At 39.0% G+C, this 22,711-nt stretch overlaps 3 protein-coding genes across 7 annotated transcripts in view; all 3 read right to left on the reverse strand.

Moving 5' to 3' along the window:
* The window catches only part of morf4l1 (mortality factor 4 like 1), an 8,379-nt gene extending 7,273 nt beyond the window's left edge, over positions 1–1,106 (reverse strand). The window contains exon 1 of one of the 3 annotated variants that reach the window (XM_042228470.1): positions 1,044–1,106. Coding sequence is in view for 2 of the 3 variants with exons in the window: in XM_042228469.1 (XP_042084403.1) it covers positions 827–866 (40 nt within the window). In the remaining variant the exon portion in view is untranslated. Of the gene's footprint in view, positions 1–826; positions 965–1,043 lie in introns of those variants that run through there. The other 2 variants (XM_042228469.1, XM_005941719.3) reach the window with 2 other exon arrangements.
* An 809-nt stretch (positions 1,107–1,915) lies between these two features.
* On the reverse strand, positions 1,916–14,477 carry pias1b (protein inhibitor of activated STAT, 1b). Its single transcript, XM_005941720.3, has 14 exons — positions 14,437–14,477; positions 11,837–12,269; positions 11,595–11,679; positions 11,378–11,425; positions 10,211–10,301; positions 9,975–10,109; positions 9,753–9,858; positions 8,878–8,951; positions 8,483–8,643; positions 7,659–7,792; positions 7,403–7,577; positions 7,165–7,304; positions 6,276–6,313; positions 1,916–5,452 (listed from the first exon to the last, which is right to left on the reverse strand). The coding sequence occupies exons 1-14, from the start codon at positions 14,458–14,460 to the stop codon at positions 5,105–5,107; spliced, it is 1,992 nt and encodes a 663-aa protein (XP_005941782.1). The 5' UTR covers positions 14,461–14,477; the 3' UTR covers positions 1,916–5,104.
* A 925-nt stretch (positions 14,478–15,402) lies between these two features.
* skor1b (SKI family transcriptional corepressor 1b) lies at positions 15,403–22,426 on the reverse strand. 3 transcript variants are annotated; one of them, XM_042228471.1, is made up of 8 exons: positions 22,152–22,426; positions 20,018–21,762; positions 19,590–19,689; positions 19,389–19,493; positions 19,218–19,277; positions 18,548–18,619; positions 16,764–16,838; positions 15,403–16,186 (listed from the first exon to the last, which is right to left on the reverse strand). In XM_042228471.1, exons 2-8 carry the CDS (start codon positions 21,743–21,745, stop codon positions 16,089–16,091), a joined length of 2,238 nt encoding a protein of 745 aa, XP_042084405.1. In that variant the 5' UTR covers positions 21,746–21,762; positions 22,152–22,426; the 3' UTR covers positions 15,403–16,088. The 3 variants fall into 3 exon arrangements, with proteins under 3 accessions (XP_042084405.1, XP_014195358.1, XP_005941785.1); XM_014339872.2 differs by having other exon boundaries at positions 15,403–16,183; positions 18,548–18,622; XM_005941723.3 differs by having other exon boundaries at positions 18,548–18,622.
* Positions 22,427–22,711: the final 285 nt, after the last annotated feature.

Raw genomic sequence — 22,711 nt, forward strand, 5'->3', positions numbered from 1 at the left:
AAAACTACCAGTTGTAGTCAGTCATGATCACCAACAAGAACTTAATGCGCCTTGGTCTTGTCATTTAAAAGACACTGTAGAACCTTAAGCACTACTTAAAAGCTTTAAGTGAATGTATGTATGCATTTGAGCCTGTATGTATACTTTGTGTACCACGTTCTTGGTTGTTAAAGTCATTAATGATGTATACTCATTCGTTTTCCAGGGTGGAAAAAAATACCATGGCATTACATGCCCATAACGACTATATATAAACATCTGACCACAACTGCATATTTACGGAAGTTTACATGAAAACTCGACTATTATCTCACTAATATGACTAACTGTCAAGAGAACATTCTGGTCACTGATATTAAAAAGGAAGACTTTTACTAAATAAATTTAACGTAGTCCTGCTAGTTAATTTAATAACTTAACCACTTGTATATAATTCAACAAATGAGCGCCAAGTCAGCAGCAGGCGGTGCTAACACGCCGTGTACAAAAAAAGCTAGCTAGGACTCAGCTAACAGTCAATGAGAAGCTAACGCTGCATGAATGAAAATATAGCCTTCAGTTTAATAAAAGATCTCGAAAACACAGATTATATAGCTTCTTACTTCTGAAATTGGTTTGTGTAGTAATGACAGGACGAAATAAATCACCAAAGCGGCGAATAAAAACTCCCGAGTCCCATTTAGTGTTCACAGTAACAACAATGAGAGCTAATACGGCTAGCTGTTTGTTACGATCAGTAACTAGCTGACACTTTAAAGCTTTTCGGCGACTCCAGCACTCGCTGCTGGTACAAGCCTAACAGAACAAGAAGGAAACAAACTGTTACCTTCTTGAAATTTAGGTTTCGGGTCCTGTTTCGGCGCCATTCACGGATTAAACTATCAAAATATGGGAAAAATCGCCAGCTCCCATTCCAGTCTGCAGCGGCGCCGCTTTCTAAAAACGTCATGACCGACGCGATGACGCTTTAATGCCCCGACTAAACCCACATCCACACTCCAAGTCAGCAATGAATGCAAAACAGGATTTCTTTTCACATTTACCTTACACGTTTTTGCCTTCTGCTGGACTTTTGAAGCATCGGTGTCTGTTAAAAAAATAAAATGCAGGCTAGACAACAAGTCATGAAACGGCTTTAAGCTAAAAACAGCTGGTTGTGCCCATGTCCTCTGAGACAGACCTGTGGTTTGGCTCGAACGCAAGTGTGCTATTAATTAGTGTCATATGATGAACAGATGCTCCAAAGACTGGTGATTTTATATATATATTATTTTTATTTGGTGTTTGTTTACGTTAAGTAAAAGTTTCAGAGTGGTTTGGCAGGTTTCTGTTAGTTTTGGGGTTTTTTTTCTAATATTATTATTATTTTATTTTTTTTTAAGTGGGGGATAACTGCCAAAAGCAGGTTTTCAGAAGTTCAATATAATATCAATACTGTAAAAATAAATAATAATATTGATCATGAAATGACAATTAACATAAAATGTGAACCAACGCAGTAAATAAATAACTAAATATAATTTTAAAAAGGAAGTAAAATGTCAACAAGGTATGCCATGTTTAGTGTCTAGATTCTGTATACAATGTTCACCAGTTAATTTCTTTTACAGAAACCAGAGACCAGGGTAGAAAAAAAAGTTTAAAAACATATTTTTTCTTATACTCCCAAAAATTATAATTTCAATAGTTATTAAAAATTGCAATGAATAAATAAATAAATAGAAAATAAATAAAAACAATGCAAATGTGAATGTAACTGCACTACCTGCAAGTTACTGCACAATGGCATTAGTTAACAAATTAGATTGTCACTACTCTCCAGCATAATATAAGACAAAATACATACAAAACACAAATTGTAAATGATGATTTCATTTATTAATGTAAAAAAGAAAAAGATAGCCAAACCAACTGGTGCTGTGTTAAAATTGTCCCCTACACCTGATAACTAGTTGTGTGCCTCTTGGCAGCAGAAACTGCAATCAAGCATTTGTGGTAACTAGCAATAGATCTTTCATATCACTTGGAAGGAATTTTGGCTCACTTTTCTTTGCAAAACTGTTTTAATTAAGCATTTTGAGCAACCTGTGTAAGGTTATGTCAAAGTATCTGATTTGGATTTCAGTCTTGACTTTGACTAGGCCAGCACAGCACATTCAAAGGTAGACTTGCACATGTGTTTTGGATTGTTGTCCTGCTGCTTAAATCAAGTGTGCTTGAGCTTCAGGGCACGGAAAGATGGCCAGACATTCTCCTTCACGATTTTCTAGAAGAGAGCAGAATTCACAGTTCCATCAATTACAGCAAGTCATCCTGAAGCAGCAAAGCAGCCCCAGACCACCAAACTACCACCACCATGTTTGACTGTTCACTAGTAAATGATTTTGTTGAGATGAAGAAATCATCTGCTTCTGTGGCTCTGTGATTGGTTGCAAACAGGAAACTTTTAAAGCTGTGATGGACAGGAATATCACTGAGGTCCACCTTATGTAACAGACTGATTCAGCTCCACTACCACAAAGACAGATACAGGAAATAATTTATATCTCATGCTACTATCATCTATAATTCAATTTATCTGTCTGGCAGAGTGTCATCTGGCAGATGTATTTTTAAGGACTGCATGGTAATCACCTCATAGCAAAAAGCCCCCAGTTGGGCATGACTGAGTGAGGTTTACATGTTCTCCCTGTGCCTGCACGGGTTCCTTATGGGTACCTTGACTTCTTCCCACAGTCCTATAATACTGATTTCAAAATGACTATCGGTGTGAATGTGAACATGAATGCTCGTCTGAGTCTCTGCCACAGACTGGCAACCTGTCCATTTCAACTGCATGAAAAAAAAGTTCTAAATACAGGGTAAATAACGTATTTTGTATGGTAAACACAGCAGGGAAGTGGACTTCGACCATGCTGACTGAATAAACAAATGCAGAAAGCCTGCGGCACTTTGTCAGGTTTACATACTCAACCAAATTGAGAAAGACTTAAAAAGTGACATTTCCTGTATATGTATGCATTAATATTTTAGTTTAGTTTGGTTTGTAAGTACATAAATATAATTTCAGTTATTTTGTATTTTTTGAATATGCCATCACTCCTAGTTTAAATTAACCATTAAAACACAGGGATACCCCGAGGCCATTTCCACTCCTCCAAAATCAAGAAAACTACTAACAAGCAAATGTGTACAATGTTGCTTTTCTTTCTTCTTCTAATAATAACTGCCAATGATATTACGTAGCTTTATCCTTTTGTAACCTAAGACCTTGATACTGAAAAACAATTTCATAAACAATGCAGATTTCTTTTAAGTGCCACGCCGCTCCTCAGAGACGGTACATTTTTTTGCTGGCAACATTCAACCGAGTGATTTTGTTTCTATACTGAATGCTCTCAAAAGCTACCAGAGAAGCAAACGGAGCTGTCCTCACGCCATCTACAAAACATGCACTTCCTTGTATTGGTTTTAATTCTTGCAAATATCAAACAGCACAGTAGACCTCGCAGCCGTTCAAAATGATCAAAGCTTCTATTGAGTTATTGACATCATCTGATAGCAAAACAGACAAACAGAAAATGTTACAATGCATGTCAAGCAACAATGACATCTTTAAATAGCATTAATTATATATAATTACAAAAGAAATGATCACATACAATGACAGCAATGCATGTTCATTAATCAAACAAATGCTGAAAAATATATATGATAATAAATAATTCTAACTGTAAGCACAAGTCAAACAAAATAAAGGAAAGGGAGGAGTCCAAAGTAACATAGATGATTTTGACTTTTGGGCCAAAAAAAAGGGTGTTGTGATTCACTCAAACAGGTGAGCTTTCAGGTAATTTGTAGACACACATAAAGCTGAAAACTACTCAATTGCGCATTGTAATGCTTCACTGCTCCAAACAGGCTCTCTGTAAATTAAAAAACAAAAAGCAACAAGTGCTAAAATCAAACCCAGTGAAATGTATTTAATCCAATTGCACTCAGTGAACAGTTTTACACCTTTCAAATATAGCATTTCACCTCACGCGGACCAGAAACTAGTCTCCCACTGACGGTGGAGCAGAAATTTATCGGTATCAACTCATCAATTGTGGGTTTTTTCTGTGCATGTTTTTAAGAATATAATATGCAAAGTAAAACAACTACACTTTGAGAGGAAAAAAATTACACAATACTGCAAATCTAAGACTTATATAAAAGGTCCGATAGTGGTTCTTGCTGGACCTGTGCCCTTCATTCACACAACAACAACAAAATAAAATTAAAATAAAAGTGTTGTCTTAACAATACTGACTTCTCCCAATTTATGTCATCCAGGTACAGTTTGAACAATTTAACATCGCTCATGTTTGATTTGAGTTAAAGAAGTGAGGAGGAAAAGAGAGCACTTACGACAATAGAAGGATCTAGCATTTACTCCTGCATTTCTAGTGGCAACAGTTCCTAGAGGCATAGGGAATGCTTCTTTAAAAAAAAAAAAAAAAAAAAAAAAAACAGCACACATCCTACATAACTTACATCATAAATAATTATTTAAAATAATGACCACAGCATGAATGTTCTACTGAAAAAATTCTACAGTGATGGCAAAAAATGGCCGATCTTTCTGCTGCCCACAGCATGTCAACAGAAATAAAGCCATTTAGAAAATAAAGAAAGTGTTACCCATTTTCCTGTTTTGCTGAGACTTGCCTTTTGTACATCTATAACAATGCCCTTTTGCTTTATATTCTGAATATCACGCTCCATAAGGTTGTGACCCCCACTGCGTTCTGTGCATGTATACTGAAATAATGCCATTGACATGAATTATCGAAACAAAACCGTAAAAACAGGTACAAAAGGTACAATTTAATCAAAGGACCACATGAAGAGGTGTGAAAAAGTCTTCAGTATTCACAGAAAAATATCAACTGAAGTAACTCACCGGACAGGAAGCGTCCTAAGTTTATATACATATGATAAGTAAAATTGAAAATAGATTTTCCTCTCTGTACATAGCACTGTATTCTTTCATCTTCCTCTTCTTTATTTACAAAGAACTCCTGCTCTCAACGTCTCCCTTGTCTTTCAGTTCTGAGTGGATCTAGTCAAGAGAGATAATGTCAGATATGGAGCCATAAATGGCCGCTGCAGCTGCTGCTGCTTCCACTGAGGACCTTGATAATCCTGAAATGGAATGGCTGTCCCTGTCCCTGTCCCGATCCCGGTCTTTGTCACGGTCCCGCAGACTGCTCGAAGACACCAAACTACTGGTGCTGCCGCTGTTGCTGCCTCCGTTGGTGGCAGCCAATGTGCTGCTCCCCGGGGTGCCTGGCTGTTCACGTAAGAGCTGAGGGGAGCTGTAGGGCAGGAAACGGTTGAGGAGCAGGTCATGATCCTCTGAGGCTGAAGCCGACGCAGCTGCTGCAGCAGCCATCACCATATTGTAATGCTAACAGGACAAAGAAGAGTGACAACAGTCAAGCATACTGTGAAGAAATATGTTAAAGTCTAGTGCTATATTTACAAAACTTCATGACACTGAAGAATGGGGAGAATAAAACAAACCAAAAAGCAAAAACAAATGACCAAGTTTTAATTTTAAGACAAACTACTAAGACCTGTGCCTGTCTGACTGCATGCATGCTTTAATATAATATACAGTAGTTCAACTAACAGCTGCTAAAGATAGAAGCAAAATGGCAAATTAAGTTGTTTTAGTGAATATTAAGTTTAAGGTTGTTCCCAAATGTCACTGGCATGTTTTCCTGTGGTGTTGAATGGCGCTGTGTGTGAGTGATGTGCGGGCAGAGAGTCGTGCAATTTGGAAAGAGGGATGCAAACCAAGTTACTTTCATTAGTAACAATCTACAAAGACAATCACTAAACGCCTCACATGAAGACACCAGTTGTTGTAAGAGGATAACAGAAAACTAGTTTTAGCAGAAATCTGAGAATCAGTTTTCCAAATGACCTCAGATTTGACACGGACCTCAGCGTACACCTGCAAGTGTTATTTGTTAGCGAGATAATAATTCAAACAGCACTTTAGTAACTTAAGTATGTGAGAAAAAGTGAGGTTGCTGTATGTACAGCACTAAATGTATGAATAAAGCTTAGTTTTGATTTGCACAGCTATCACTGGATAAAAAACATCTGTAAATTTATTTAATTCAATGTACAGATCTAAAGATTTGTCTTACTGAAAATATATCACTCTTTTACAATCTATTTAGGCGGGTTTGTGGTCGCTGGATGAGAATGAGTAACTGTACCTGATTGTCGCCTTGGAGGAAGGAGAAGAAATTTTGATCTGTAAGAAAAAGAAAAGACTTTACAAGCTGCGTTCAGAGGCATGAAGTCATTACAAGTGAATAATTTACAACCGATGTATTACAATGAAAATTCCCCAGGTCTCCAGTATATGGAATATTTCCCACAACAAAAACCTTTCTTTCAATTTAATCGACACATTAGAGCCAAATATTTTTACGGAGGTAATTTGAATATCTTTTTATTTTATTAATCCCTCCCAAAAAGCGTCCATGTTCTCCATTTTTTCTGTTTCCTTTTCGCTCAGTATGTAAAAAAAAAACAAAAAAAACAAGTTTTTTTGGGGTTTTTTTTTTTTTTTTTGGAAAAGTAGCATTTAAAGTAAAAATTTAAAGTAAAAACACCTTCCCCAGTTAATTACACTGGTACATTTGATAAATTATCTGATTAGAGAGCCAAATTATTCAGTACAACAATAAATGTGTCCTGATAAGGAAAATTTTGTAACAAAAACCAAAGTCTTATCATTCTCAGCATGCTTTAAAAAAAAAGAAAAAAAAAAGAAAAGTGTTACAAAATTTCAACTGACCACTGCACGAAAACAAAACAGAACAAAAAAAAAAACCAACCAACCAAACGAACAGGTTTTTGTTTCTACTGTCTCACCCTTGCGCAAACCTACGTGACTAATGTACACTTAATGACTTACAATAATCACTGTGAAGTTATCTCCCTATGACATGGCGACACTGTAAGACATCAACATTATCCCTAGTTCTGTCTATCAGGAGGCACACTCATGCTGGTAGTCAGATGACAGAATTTAACACATACACGCTATGATGGCAGTGAGATAAAATTCATTTCCTTTAGGGAAATTGACGGGGCTACCTGGCAGGTCACTGGCTGTGTGATAGTAGTGGCGGTAGTCCTGGATGAGAGGTGGTGGGGGAGGAATGTAACTGGTCTCCACAGGTGGCATGCTGGGAGCTCTGCTCACAGGTGAGGCCTGGCTGTGCAGGTTTAGTACTCTGGGAGGAAATAACATCATATGTTTAGAGACAAAAGCAGACAGAGTTGAACACATTTTTTACAGTCATCTCACTTCCTTTGCAGTTTCATGACTTACCCTTTGCTTGCAGGTGGAGAGACGGGTGACAGCGAGGGACAGGCTCTTTTAGGAGGCGGCTCGTCATCTAGCTCATCTTCTGAGGAGCTATCCAGTGTCAGATCGATCACATCTACTTTCTTGCAGTTGTCATTAGAAGACCGTTTGTGCTCATGCGCGTCGGTTCCAGACAGATCTACAAGGAAACAGCAATGTCAGTCTGCGTTCCCAGATCATGGGGAAGATTAGATTTAAAGATTAAAATCAACTGACATACCGCTGTCTACACCGTTGTAGGAAGCAGAAACCTCCTGCACTTCTTTCTTTGACCTCATAGGGGCCCAGCTTCCATCTTCTTTGAACTGGATTTCATCACAGTCAGAGCAGCTATTCAAGATTTCCATGAACAACCTAGAAAAACAAGCCATTCCAATTCTATTACAATAATCTTAAGTACTTGTGAGTCACTTAAAAGTCAAACTTCAGAATTACAATACAGCTGTGATTCATCATGAGCAGATTGAGCAACTGATACTAAATAAACATAAACAAGGATTTGTATTATTGGCAATTCCTGTCCAGGAATCCAGTCCAGAAACAGCTGTGTTCAAGATAGTCAGGAGACAATAAAACACAAACCAAAGAAAGTCTGTTTCAAGTTAAAACAAGAAGTTTAATTGAGTTTAATTGCTTATAAAGCTACACGCTATTTATGCAGCATGCAGTTTTATTATTATTTATCTTGACAACTGTCAGACCAGCTGCAGGATTATCCTGATAAAAATCAGGAATGCAGGATGTTAAAGTTAAGCCAACTTTAACTTCATAACCAGATGACTGCATCCGTTTTTGCTAAAGCTGTCTGATCAGCAACATCCACCCAGAACAAGTGGGTTTAATCAAATTAAAAAGGCATTCAGCGCATCCCTTTTTTGCCAATGTTAAAGAAACCTGCTCCACCCTTTCTGGTCAGAAGACGACTGGATTAACATTTCTACAAAGTAGAGGAAGGAGAGCATTTCTGACTACATCATACTAAACGGATGGGCATGGAACCATACCCGACATTAAAAAAATAAAATTAAAAAAAGACCTGCTCACCCGTCAATAATTAGGTGCTCATATGGTGCCTTCTTGTCACAGACTGGACAAACCCATGTTGGCTTCTTCTCATTCATTTGAATATAAAGAGTAGCATCGAAGCACTGGAGGTGTGAGCATGTCATTGCTCGGCAGGGGATTGTCAGCCTCATCTTCCCCAACTAAAAAAGAAAAGAAAAGAAAGATAATTCGATAAATGTCGCTTCCATTGACTGACACAGTGATCAGTTTTATACTATATAATAGCACAGAACAAAAGCAACAGTCCCCAACCACTTTACATCCAAATACCGTAAACCTCAGGTCACTAAAACTGTAAATGTATTTCTTGTTGCTCTAACAGCAGGCTAAGAAGCAACTTAACATCAAAGAGGATAGTGATGAATGGTACTTACAGGACACAGGAGAGAAACTCTTAGACTTGTGGTAGCAATCTCACTCTCTGGATCGGCCGTCAACTTCTCTTTGACTGTAAGCAAAACAAAGTGCTAGAGTCACAACTTTTTAATGTTTAATGGAATTTGTTCTTTGACACACTTAAGGTTCAAAATGTTGCTTGTGTAACAATGTTTTAAGGTTATTATAGTTTGTTGAACTAAAAAAACATAACAAAACTAAAAAAGTGGAAAAAAGTTAACATGTATTGAAAAACTTAAAAAAAAAATAACATAAAAGAAAAGCTCTTAAAACATTATATTATAGTAGAGTCTTCACCTTAGAATATAAAATGCCTTGAGGCGACTGTTGCTGTGATTTGGTGCTACAGAAGTAAAACTGAACTGAAGCACAATGTTGTTGCATAGATTTATTGAGACCAAACATTGTTCCCAGTGTGTCTGTGTTAAAGGAACAATTGTGACCTTGCTACTGACAAATTATTTCATATTGCAAATATAAAAAAACAAACAAAGCTAAAGTAAAAACTAAACACTTTAAACATTAAAAACCAAACTGAAACAAGCAAATTCAGGGGAATTACTCTGATAGTATTGTAGAGTCCCACATACAGTAAGGACTACAAAATTGTGAAGCAGAAAATGTAAGCTCCACCGTTGGCCTTTGTTCACATAAACAAACAGAGGGACTTTTCCAGAGAACATATGAGGAATGCAAAGAAAAGTACCTTTACCTTTGTTTCGACTCTGTGGTCAGACCAGTTAGAAAACTGTAGCAGAGTTACTGTATGAAATTTCTGTTTCTTAAATGTCATTCTCACAAATCATGGGGCAGATCCAGTTCTTTGTACTTCCCAATTAATATCGTGACTTACTCAGAGCCCTGGAGTGGTCAGGGTTCCTGATTCCTTTGGCCCGTAGTCTTTGCAACAACACTGCTGACGACTGCTGTCTGACCAAATACACAGCCATGGAAAAACACTGAAAAAAAGAGGAAATAATAAGCAAACCAGGTCATGCTGATGGTTCATGTTCTCCTCACAACTCCGCAGACCATTTGTTTAAACATAAAAAAAATGAGAATCCAGTGTGTTTACCCTGCCAATTTCTGAAGTCCATGACACCACAATTGTGTTGGGGACTGTAGTAGACAGCCGGACAAGAGACGTTATGTTAATGGGGCGACTGGGCCTTTTTGGTTCAACTCCATTTTTGGTGGGAGGAAGATATCCCTATAAGGAACACAACAAATTTAGTAACTCACAGTCACATTATTAAACACTTCTTGCTTCTTGACAAGCAAAGAAAAACAAAACAAACACCAAGGACTCACCGGAAGATTACAAGGCTTTCCATTCACCTTCACGCACAGATTTGGGGGGAAATGGTCCTCCTGGGGACAGCTTGTCTCCGATAAGCAAAATCTGAAAATAAGAGAAAACAAATTGCATCGAGGATAAGTTCAGATGTTGAGGAAAAAATGGCAAACACAATTTGTTTCTGTTCAGTTACCACTTTGACAAAAAGGCTGGCTTTCTTTCTTTCTTGCTTATTTTAGGTTTTCGGTTGTGTCAAGTACAGCCATCTCCATCTATGATACAGGAGAGCACTTCTTAACGGATGTCATTCACCAGTTTTTAATGTCATTAAGTATTCTCTGTCATATATATGCTGGCTTGGGAAATCCTACAGGCTAGACTGGATAAATTAGGTGTTCTTTAAAGCAAACTTCCCCTTTACTGATTAGTGTGGTAACAATGTGTCCACATCCAAATATGCTTGTACTTTTCTTTGGTTATTTTTGTAATCCCTCATGTCCGTTGTGAATATAAACAAAAGCCTGAGCCCCCAAGAGAAAAACATGCCTTGTATCCTTCACTGTTCATTTGAAAATTTGACCTCAATGTAATTCAACTCAATTCTTATCTTTGCGTAGCTGGGATGGGCTCCAGCCCTCCAGCCCCCCCTCCCCCTCATGACCCTGATAACGATAAGCAGAAGAGCATGGATGGCAGGATCTCATCATTGTCACTTATCATTAACGATAACTAAAATCATAATTAGCAGGTTGAGGCTTTCATTTCTTAAATTTGAAAAGAAAAACACTAGCAGCATGCTTAAAACAAACAAAACTGTCCTAACTTTTGTTCAGGATTAAAACATTTAGAAACAAGTTTCCAGCTGCATGAGCTCTCTTAGGCTTTTTGTTCTTTGGCACGCTTGAGGATCAAAATGTTGCTTGTGTATCAGTGTTTTAAGGGTTCACTTATTACTTGTAGCCACTGAGTTTTCAAACCTTTTTCTGTTCTGTCACTTAAAAGAAAAGTTAGTCTGGATGTGTGCACAGTTGCTCTTTTTTTCTCTAAACTTTTGTTCATGTGACATTACTATTTCTGGCTGATTCAAAATGGAGAGCAGCTAAAAACAGACCCATTACTCACACCGCCACATCACACCGATTAAAACAGATGCTCAAAAGAAAAGGCTATCTTAGTCATACCTTAACTGGACTTGAACAGCAAAGTCACATTTGGTCCCGGATATGTCCCTGAAGAATTCAAAAAGAAGAAATATTTAACACACAACACATGAATGACTCGGTTTTCTCCGATATCTAATTATAAAAGGTTAATTAGCGATAAAGCTTTAAAAGTGACAGTTATTTGCCTTCTCATTTATTTAACTTGCCGAATGTACCAAGAAGCTTTCTCACTTACATGGAGCTGCTGATCTGCTGAACTTGCTGCGGTGTTAATGCAAAGGCATAACATGCTTCCTGGAACCGCTGACTGTTGTCTGAAGCTATGAAAAAGAAACCAGAAACACAGAGTCAGTGGGGAAACCTACAGAAACGACTGGGGTCAACAGATGCTGAACTTTTACCCGGTGCTTTCATGGGATGCACGCAATGGAGAGGTGCTATCACTAAACAAAGCTGAACAGGAAGTTGTGGACTCACCCAGGCTGGTTGGCTTTATCAGCTCATCCAGCACATCGTAGAATGACAATCTCTGGAGCTTGACATCAGGGTGTACGGGGTGCAGAGCGGAGGAAAGATGAGGCAGACTCAGCTCGTGCTTAGGCCCGAGTAAGGAAACAGGCAGCAGCGGTGATGGGGAACCGTGGCTGTCAAACCCCAGTTGGGCAAGGCCAGTGGGCAAGCTGGCTGCAGCGTGAACACCGGGAAGAGCTAGGTCCACTGGCGAAACCATTTTGGTTGGAAAGCGCCGCCTGTAGAGCTCTTTGATCTTCATCTGCACTGCGGGACTGCAACCAGCCTTGAGTAGGTGGAGAGCTTTGGTCAAAAGTTCATGTTTGCGCCCATGCTTATTCCGTCCCGCATATCCCAACAACACTTGGAGCTCAGAAACACGAAGGCTCATTACCATTTGCTGGTGAAAAATGAAGAGTGAGGAAGAGAAGATCTATAACAACTTAAAAACAAAAATTTCTAATCTGTCATAAAGAAACAAAACTATTTTGTCAATTAAATACAACTGTTAAATAATGTCTTCTTCTTCTTCTTATTTTTAAATAAATAAATAATGCTTTTAAATCCTTTGCTATCTTGCAATGTCCACACACAACATTTTCGGTGCTTTGCAGACAAATATCATTGATATTTGTCTGTAAACATAGCCCCTCTGAGATGACTATGGAAGAGACAGGCTTTTGGTTAGATGCAGAAATGCACATTTCTAAATGCAACGTCTTTGTACTTTTAATTCATAACACATCAGCACATGTTGCTCGTGGTAAAACAGGATGTGGACATGGCCAGCTGTACAAAATAATGGAAGCCACTACAGAAACTTTTTGAGACATTGTCCAAGATAATCTAACTCTGGTAATGTTTGACAATGAAGGTGGCAACGCTGCAACAGACTGCATTAAACTATATGGTGGTTTTATTCTTTTATGTTTGTTTAAAAAACAAAACAAATAGTTTAGAGTGAAATGCAGTGAAGCAAAGCAACAACACTAGCCTGCAAGACAGCCTCTGAGACACAGAGAGAATAAAAGTCCATTTTAAATAGTTTGTACTATCTTACATTCTACTGTAAAGCCTCCACTCATATTCTTGTGCTGACTCCATGCTGTAATATCTTTGTGGATGACTGCATTGCAGACAAATAAAGCAACGTCAGCATTAAAAGGACAGGCTGCAATCATATAGTCCATATGCAAATATTTTGGTAATCTCCTCTGACAATCAATCAGTGACCTACCTGGGATAAATATTTAAGCAATGGAAAATATTCTCATGACGCCTTAGAGGTGCAATTTATACTGCGAAGTTGCATAATATGTACTTATTAAAGCTGGCTTGAGAAAACTTAAAACATAGTTTGGAGATGACTACAATGGCATTTCTTTTTTCTGTAACACACTCCCATAACAGGGTGGTGCCTGCCATATTCAAGAATAAGGGATCACAGAGAGCTCTCTCTCTCAGTATAGTATATACCACTAATAAAGAAAGTCTTGGTGGTTTTAAATACCAAATGACTAATTAGTGTTAGAATCTGTGTTCTTTTAACTGCAACACCAGCAGTGCAAATCAGAATCACGCATGAAAACACCTTTATAACACATTCCCTACATAATGATGAAGCCAGATTAAAGAAGTGTACTGCAGTATTGCGCAAATCCAACTCTTAACTCAAAAGCGGTACTCTTAGAAATTACAGATAGATTTAAATCTTTAGTGAGCTCATCTCAAATGCATTTTATGCTGTACAAAAGTAACACTTACTGATCAACCTCAATGATTGCTACATTACTGTTGATATGATCACCTTTGGCAATGCAACGTGTGAGTATCGCAGATATTAGTTCATTTGAAGTGAAGATCAAAATGAAAGCCTTTTACATGTAGTGTAATTATCCACAGTGGAAGAATAATCCATTAACAATATTAAATTAGAAAGTGGGGACACACCGCTGTGGTTTAATAAGTAAAAACTAGCTAACACCGCCCGCATGATGCTGGTGTGACCTCACTGAAACAAAACAAGACTTTTCATTGTGTTAACTTGTGTTTGAAAACAAATCGCGTTGGATTACACTAAAACAGGAGTGTGGAAAGTGTCTGTAATTTGTTGGACTAGGTGTCAAAAGTATAGCCAATCCAAGTTAACCTGCACTAGGATTCCAGGGAATAGACAGAGCCCATCTTTAACACACACTGCGGTTCGCACGGCGAACTACTGATAGGGCTAGGAGGCTAACATTACAATGCCAGTGGGTTTCACACGCTGACAGGAATATTAGCTTCATCTCTTGCTAAAGCCCACATCCGACCTTATTTAAGTGCAGGTGAACCACAGACAGAGCCTAACGCAGAGTGTGCAACAATAACAAAGCTAGTGCTACCGAGCTAGCTCGTCAGCTAACTGTCTATCTAGTCGTTTCTGCTCTGCTGTTTTCTTATCATATGCCTTCATAACAACACTCTTCGGGTGTCTACTGTTAAGTGTCAACGGCGCTAACACCTGAAATTGAAATCTCAGTGTGTGAAACGTTTATTTATCAAGCTAACGTATGTACTCGCTTTACCTTCAGTTCCGCACTCTCCGCCATCTTGTTACACTGGTTGCGCAGGCGCAACAGCCATCCTCAAGAAACATAAAAAGTCAGTTTTCATTCTCCACAGTGCACAGCAGGGGGCGCTGCTGGAACACAAACGACCACAGGGCGTCTCCGAGGTATTACAGACTACTTTGAACAAAAGCAGGGCGCACCTTCAGATCTTAGTTGGCTTGATGCGTTTTGCTCTGCAGTACGTAAAGATAAAACAGGGTCGCGATTAGGCTTAAGACGCAGTGTTCCTTCCCTTTATTCGTGCTATAATTTGTAAACCTTTTATTTAATTTGTCAACTGACAATGAGAATATTTGATCCTTATAATTAAGTCATTTAGACGTAATTAACATTGGCAATTTTAACTTGGGAATCCGCCACTTTTTCCTTGTCTTATCACTTTAATTGAAATGCAGGAATGCCTATTTTATATAATATATATATATATATATATATATATAATATATATATATATATTATATTATATATATATATATATATATATATATATATATAGATTGTATGATTTGATAGTTTATATATATATATAAAGCTAGGACTGATCATTGTTTCCTATGGGCTCTGTGGAAGTTGGATCTAGGTCTCAGTCGTCGATTACCTAGACGAATATTCCACACTCAAAATAGCCTCGGGTTGCTTGTTTTCCGCGTGTAGAAAGCTGTTTTCTCATGGATATGGCATTATTTCCCCCTCCACAAGCAGTTATTTAAATAACGCTTACAGCATATAGCTTCATTCATTCATTCACAAAGGTGAAAGGTGCACTCACATAAGTGGGTTTTGCTAAATTAGGAGTCCACTGGCTCACGAGATCCTGTGTTGATTGATTACTTGCAGGAAAAAAAAAGAAAAAAAGTTGTGGGAATCAAAAAGGTAAAAAGAAATGTAAATATGGGGGGAAATAAATCACACTTCTTTAAATAAAATGATTTATTCATTAGCGACGAAAACAAATATTACATGGAGGAATAGACTATTTTTAATAGGATATGTCACTGCTTACAAGGTCGCAGATGCACTAATTCAGCCTACTAGTTTTTCAAATTTCCAACAGCAAATAGGCATAGTTTGACCGCTACAGAAATAAATATGCTGTATTTCAACGCGGAGGCTTTTTTGTATTTTGTTTTGCTTTGTTTTTTACTGTAATTCCCACCACTCGTTTTAAAGTGCATAACATCCAAAGTAAGCTACTGGCCTGCATGGAAGAACACATTAAAATTAGTAGACTTATTTACAATACTGAAAGGATAAGGAGCAATGAACCGTCTAATCAAAGCTGCTATTGTTGATAGGGAGAGGAAAAAATGAAGAAGAAGAAATAATAACCCACCTTTACAACAAACATACATTGTCATTGCACTTTGCCACAAATAATAATAATCGATGGGATAATTTCAATAAAACAAATCACTGTATGCGAGATACATAAACGCTGAGGGTGGAGATCCACTTTTTTTTAACTTTTTTTTTTTTTTAATATTACAGGTAATTACACTTTAGACTACTTTCAGCTTGGCTCAGAGTGTCCGTGGTGGTTTTTAAATCTCCCGTGGTGTGGTTTTTAACAGAAGCTGTGGCTGCGTCCTCGCGCCCCTGTGTCTGATTCACGGTGGTAGCAGAGGCGATTTGAACGAGCAGGATCCGGTGCAGTGGCGAGGAGTCAACATCTTACAGGAGAAATGGTGTAAAGCGTCGTGAGCTTCTATGAAGAAGGAGATCAAACAATCAATAGTGCACGCGCATGTGAGCGTAAATCATCCTGCTGGGGATTACAGAGGCTGCTGCTGTTTAAATATTTAGACCTACATAAGACAAGTTAAACACAACTGCACGTTTACAGTTAAATGATGATATGATCGATTCATGATATGAGTCGGAGTTGCTCAAAACAAGTAGTTTGGAAGCGTTTAAAGAGGCTGTGGACCATCCACTCAAATAGCCTGTCCATCCACAATTACCCTTCGACCTTCTCTTTCTGGAGCAATTCACTGGGGTAAGTGTGCACGCAAGAGGCAAGAGCTGGCCACTAATATCTGTTGATATAAAGTCACGTTATGATACTGTTCACCACTTTGCACCCCCGATGCCAAAAACAGAGATCATGTGAAAAATCAGGCTTGTCCGTTATATATGAAAACAGTAAAATAAACCTAATTGAGCACATAGACTGTCGCCGGTGATTTTACATGAAAAATAAGCTATAAAATATCTGTAAATCCCACAGTTAGAAACATCGTGAAACGCTGTTGTGTGCGCTGCCTTTGCTTTATTTTTCTCACCTCTGACTATGTGAAGCTGCTGGACCATCTCCTCCCTGTAGGAAAGTTCCCTTTTCATTTGATCCTGAAAATTATCTGAGAAGCAAATGAAAGATCTGAGTCAGTAAACCAACCACAATTATTTCACAGACAGAAAAAAAAAACCCTTCATTTTAGCCACCGCTGTCCCCAAAGTTACTGACAGAACCATGTAGGAAATGTTTGCACCTCTGATCTTTGTCATTTTAAACAATCATGTAACCTCCACAGCATAAACAAACAAAGTGGAATGTTTGTTTAGAGAGAGGCAATAGTTTCTTATAAATTAAGGCTTTTAAGAGGCTGATGCCATTCATAACAGATGCATGTATTAAACTTGTCGGGCAGCTGATCAGTAGAGGGCGCTCTTCTCAAGCTAAAGCTACAAACCAAGGGCATCAACGGTAGCAAACACCCGGGCATGCCTTCAGCTGGAAACAAAAACATTTTCTTATGACAATAATTTTTATTTATTTATAGCATTTAAATGAAAATAAATCCGACCTATAATTAAAATATTGATGCCACTGATGAAAGTTAAAAAAGCATTTGCAAGGACATGTTTATATTAGGAGAAATATAAACGGAATACCCTTTAAATATGTTACATCATAACATCTGCTCAGATTTTTGTTTGATAATGTTTCTTCACCACTCTTATATTCATAACAGTCTTACTTTCAGATATAGTAATAGGATGATTATGCTAGGTATCAAAATTTAAAAAAAAAATAGTTTCCAATATTAATGATATTACAGGGTTAACATTTAAAAAGTTTTACTGTCTTGTCCCTAATTTTTAATAATAATTTATATATATATAATATATATATATATATATATATATAATATAATATATATATATTATATATATATATTTTAAATATTAAAAAAATATATATATATATATATATATATATATATATATATATATGCTAAATGGGCCACATATAGGTTTAATTTCTTTCCAACAATTTTGAAAAACAAATAGTTTTTTATATGGAAGCCTTCATCATCACTTAACTACCTGTAAGTGACATCATTTAGTTTCCATACTTGCAGGTTTATCTTAATTTTTATTCATCTTTACCTGTTCTGCAACCAGTGCACATATTTTGGGTATTACATCAATTCTCAATTTTTATATGAGTCTGCCAAATATTCATATTGCTATATAATATGTTTCAGAAAAAAGGTATTTATTTGTTTGTAAGAAAAGGTGGATAAAATTATTTTAAGTTACAAAAAAAATATTTGCTCATATCTCACCTGATATTCACCTGATTAATCACCTGAATGCAGCTGCTTCTTGAGGACATGGTTAGTTTCATTTTCAAAATCATGATCTTTACATTGCCAGTGTGAAGCTGTTAGTGTCATATCCAGATGGTCTTAATGTATGGACTGCAGATGGGAATGTTCTGTAACATTTTTCATTGTGGTGGATGGGGAACCGTTTTATATATAATTATATTATTATAGATATTTTTCAGTTTAGTGTTTCATAAAAATCAAACGCTGACTTTTTAAAGTTACCCTTTTTTTTCTGCTGTCCACATATATTAAAAAAAAACATATATTCAGTATATCAATATGGAAAAGGGGCAAAGGTAGATCAGATTAAAAGCAGCAGTTATTTAGTTCCGCTGCAGCACATGGGAACTACTGCTGAGGTGGATTTGATATATTAAGGCTTATGTTTTGGCCTCAGTCACAGAGAGGAGGAACATTTGCCTTTACATGCACCGTGGCAGAGATTAGCTTACCTTTTAAATGTTGAAATTCACGTTCCAGCTTTTTCCTCAGCTCCACCTGCTCCAAGAGCTGCTTTTGTAGCTCTTCTGCAAAAATAAACAAATAAATAAACACAGAAAAAGAAACAAATCAAAATCAAACAAAAACGCCGGGTGTTGAAGAAGAAAAAATGAGGGCTTTCCCATCAGCTTCCATGTAGGACACTTTTGCTATTTTTAATGACAGTGATGAGCACATCATTATCATCATCTGCACTGAAAATTCAGAGCAGGTCTTCCTGGACTGCAGACGACACCCCCGCCAAACCCCACATTTATGTAACAAAAGATGAAAGTGGAAAGTCTGAGGTGTTGTCTTATTAACTTTAACTTCAGTGTTTCTAATTTGTTAATTAAAGGTCGCTCCACCTCGAAAATACAAAGACTCTGAAGGTGCAGATGAGCGACAGGACGTTGAAACTGACTCAAGTTTTGCTTGATTTATAAAATTTAGGCCCGCTAATCTACAACCTCTCATTAGCTTTTTTTAAAAATATTTATAAATGTATGTGATGGAGAAAAACTCAATAATGTAGGCTACGTCAAATGTAAATAATAATAATAATAATAATAATAATAATAATAATAATAATAATAATAATAATAATAATAATAATAATAATAGAAGCAGTAGATAGCTTACCTTTTGCCAGACTTTGTATGTCCCTTTGTGTTGGTAGAGCTCTGGGTGGCGCGTCCTCGCCTGAGTACACATAATATAAATTAAGTTCTTCGGCAAAAATGTAGTCCCACATCTACTGAGCTTTTTTTTGTTTGTTTGAAATCCCTTTTTTCTGACCTCGGTGTAACTTACCTTCATCCGGCTCTCGCTGGTGCTCCTCGCTGCTTTGTTCGTTAAAAGATTTCGTTTCGATCTCCTCCACTGTGGAAGACGGCTCTTCTTTACTTGCACTCTCATCTTAAGACAAAATAAGTCGATATAATTTTTTCCCTCCCTTTTTTTTCTCATTTTTCTTTTTTTTTTTAAATAAAGGCAGGAAAATAAAAGTCTAACCGTTTGTTGTAAGTAGGCCTACTCCAGGCGGGTAATTCGCAGCTCTGAATTGATACGGACTGCTCCTTTGTTGCAGCTCACTCCTCTCTGGTGTGTAAACCTAAAGGAAAAAGAATTACCACTTCTTTGAAGTTTGGTGAAAAAAAAAATTGTAATGGAGTAAAACATTAAAAAAAATGAATAATGAAAACCTTTAATTAATGTATAGATATTTTATTAGAGAAACGATAAAAGATTTTATTCCCCCTCCTAAGTGATGTGGAAATGCCTTTTGTTGTTACTGTTACACTGTTTTAACATAGACAGAAATTCCCCCACAAGCACACATTTCTCTGCTGAAACGTACACATACAGGCAAAAAGAACAGAACCCGATCTTCAGGGGAAAATTACAGCTCTGAATTATCGCCCGTGTTTGAAGTCACTCACTTCGGTGAAAGGTGCAGCTATGTGGCTCTCTGATAACTGCTTGGTCTGCAGTTCTCTTTCAGAGGACTGGGCCACGTGCAGGCTCGTTTTCTGGGAATCGACCAGGCTGCTCTCCTGCAGGCCTTTAGAGTCAGAATCGTGTGGTGAAACGGTGTGTGTCAAAGCTAGGGGAGTCCGAGGACACACCGAAGACAGAGGCCGGGAGCCCTCCTCCTCTTCCTCGTCCTGCGTTTTGTTTGTCTCCACGTCCACGTCTGGCTCGCCCTCACTGTCTACGCACGGGGACACAGAGCGGTAGCTCGAGCTCTCGCTTAAAAAGTCGGGCGATAAGTAACCGGTGCGACAGCCGTTGTACGCGCTTCTGTTGCCGTACAGCTTGGCGATGCAGTCAGCGTCTTTGATGACAGGTCTGAACGCCGACACGTAGCTGATTTTCCGGGGTTGGAGCGGCACCCCCTCCGCCGGCCTCCCCTCGTCCCCTGACTTGTCTTCTTCGTTGCGCAGAGACTGAGTGCTGGAGCATCGGTCATTATCGACCGCGCTGTCTTTCGATGTGTTGGTGCTGCGGTCACTGTGCTCGGACATGTCCATGTCAGTCTGCCTGGGCGGACACAGCAGCTCTGGAGGGGGCTTGTGCTGGGTTTGGGGATATGGGGGCATGGGCAGCGCGCCGGCCGCGGGCCAGAACATGGGGAAGGAGTGGTAGGCGCTGTCCTTGGTGGCAGGCCACAGCACACCCGGGAGGCCGGCTTTGCTTTGCTCGCCCATCATGCCGTCTTCTTTCTTCTGGCACAGGCCGAAAGCCGGGAACCCGTATGGGTGAGGGAAGAGGGGCGGTGGGATCTTTTGCATTATCCCGAAGCCCTTGCTGGGCACCGGGATGACCGGGTAGCTGCGCGTGCTCGTCATAGCACCCCGGCTGCCCTCGCAGCTGAGGATCTTTGCAGGGATCTCCGGGGAGCTTTGTGGACGGCTGGGCTCGTGTGATTTCAAAGGAGAGCTAGACCCGGACCCACTGCCTGGCAGCGTCCTCTTGCGACTCCCCCCGTTGAACATGGCCTTCACGTCTTCCCACGCGTGTAAAATCTCCATGGCACTGCCTTTATCTGTTAGTTTTAGATGCCGCCGCCAAGAATTGAAATTAGCTGCGTCTGGCTGCGTGTACTTGGACTCCGGCGTGCGGTGGGAGTGAAATATGAATTTATTCGGGGAGAAGTACATGTTGCAATAGGAGCACTTAATGCACTTGGCCCTGGAGCTGTTGTATCTGGCCGGGATGAAGCTGCCTCGACTCCCCCAGGCGCACTCGTGGGACACATCAAAGGCAAAATTCTCCGGAAGTTTAGGGGGCGAGTGAGCTCCTAGGAAGGACTTACAAAGTCTCTCTGCCTCGCGTTTAGTGATCATCCCGCAGCGCCTGGAGGAGATGGGCATCGCCCCTGCTCTCCGCAGGATCTCCAGCTGGACAGGGGTGCATTGGACGCAAGTGATCCCCAGCGCGACACGCCTGTTGTGTATCTCGTTATAGCTATAATTCTTCAATAAGGTGTTGGATATTTGTGCAAGGCACAGTCTCTCCTGGCCGTCTATTACCAAAGACACGATCGGTATTCCGTACAGCACAGTCTCTCCGACCTGGTTGGGCTTCAAGTTAGTGCTCGGGTAGGAAAGTTCTTGTTTGGAGTTTGGCGAGGAAGTGGAGTCTCGCCCCGCAGGTATCGAGTCCATCCTTGGAGGCCTAGAAGCTGCAGGGGAAAAAAAGAAAAGCAAGGTTTGATATGAACACGTGAGTTAAACGAACGCCAAAACTCCAGCTTTATAATTAGCTTTCACTGCAGCGTTTTTAGGTCGAGGACAAGTCATTTGCAGGCCTTCGTTTTTAATTTAAGACACACGAAGCTGATGCTTTATTTTTAGAAATTAGTCTTTAAAGCAGACACTCGTGTTTAGGACATTGCAGAGAAATCATATAAGCTACTCCACGCTTAAAGTTCACGGAATTATATTTGCTTTAATATCTTAAACCTCTTCAGTGTACGAACACGATTATATCAAAGAGACTGCGCGTAAATAATAAGGAACACCCCAAAAACACTCAGTGCATCTGCTGCCCAAAGTCTGTTCCCAAACTCACCTCAGACGCTCGCGCAGCTCCCCTCCGCCGTGAACGACAAAGCTGTGATCAAGTGAATGTCGGAGCAATGACAACTCCGCGCTGGAGGACTTGAAGATGTTTGCTTTAGGAGTGGGACGCAGTTGTCCGTGCAGCACCGCCTCCCTCCCGCCTCTCTGCTCCCTTCTCAGTGTGTGCGGATGGTTTGTGTTGCGCCACCAGCAGCAGCAGAGTCCACATGGCAGGCAGACTGTGGTACAGCCCCCCCCCACTCCACTACAACGATCGCAATCAAGTGACGGCAAAACTTATGGCAAGACACTCCCACTCACACAGGCAGTCTGAATTAACTATGGATTCATGACCAATGAAGATGAGCTGATCTGAGTGCTTAGTCTTAAAGCAGCCTGGAGGTTTATTGGGTAAAGTGTTTAGAAAAGATACATTAAATAAATGAATAAATCGTTGTTGTTGTTGTTGTTGTTGTTGTTGTTGTTGTTGTTGTTGTTGTTGTTGTTTTCAAAGCAATCGGCTTTCTTATATTTTAAATATGATAAAAATACATTTAAATTTAAAAAAAT

This window comes from Haplochromis burtoni, unplaced genomic scaffold (genome assembly GCF_018398535.1).
Source record: "Haplochromis burtoni strain Fernald_Lab_line unplaced genomic scaffold, NCSU_Asbu1 Contig_324, whole genome shotgun sequence".
Taxonomy (NCBI): domain Eukaryota; kingdom Metazoa; phylum Chordata; class Actinopteri; order Cichliformes; family Cichlidae; genus Haplochromis; species Haplochromis burtoni.

Excerpts from the sequence above, each read along its gene's own strand:
- pias1b (XM_005941720.3), bottom strand. The coding sequence starts at position 14,460 with ATGGCGGAGAGTGCGGAACTGAAG. Across the intron at positions 12,270-14,436 it reads CGGAGAGTGCGGAACTGAAG|CAAATGGTAATGAGCCTTCG; the intron begins GTAAAGCGAGTA and ends ATTTTTCACCAG. Across the intron at positions 5,453-6,275 it reads TCCTCCAAGGCGACAATCAG|CATTACAATATGGTGATGGC; the intron begins GTACAGTTACTC and ends TTGTCCTGTTAG.
- skor1b (XM_005941723.3), bottom strand. The coding sequence starts at position 21,745 with ATGGACTCGATACCTGCGGGGCGAGACTCCACTTCCTCGCCAAACTCC. Across the intron at positions 19,690-20,017 it reads TAGCTGCACCTTTCACCGAA|GTTTACACACCAGAGAGGAG; the intron begins GTGAGTGACTTC and ends TTTTTCCTTTAG. Across the intron at positions 19,494-19,589 it reads AGGCCTACTTACAACAAACG|ATGAGAGTGCAAGTAAAGAA; the intron begins GTTAGACTTTTA and ends TTTTGTCTTAAG.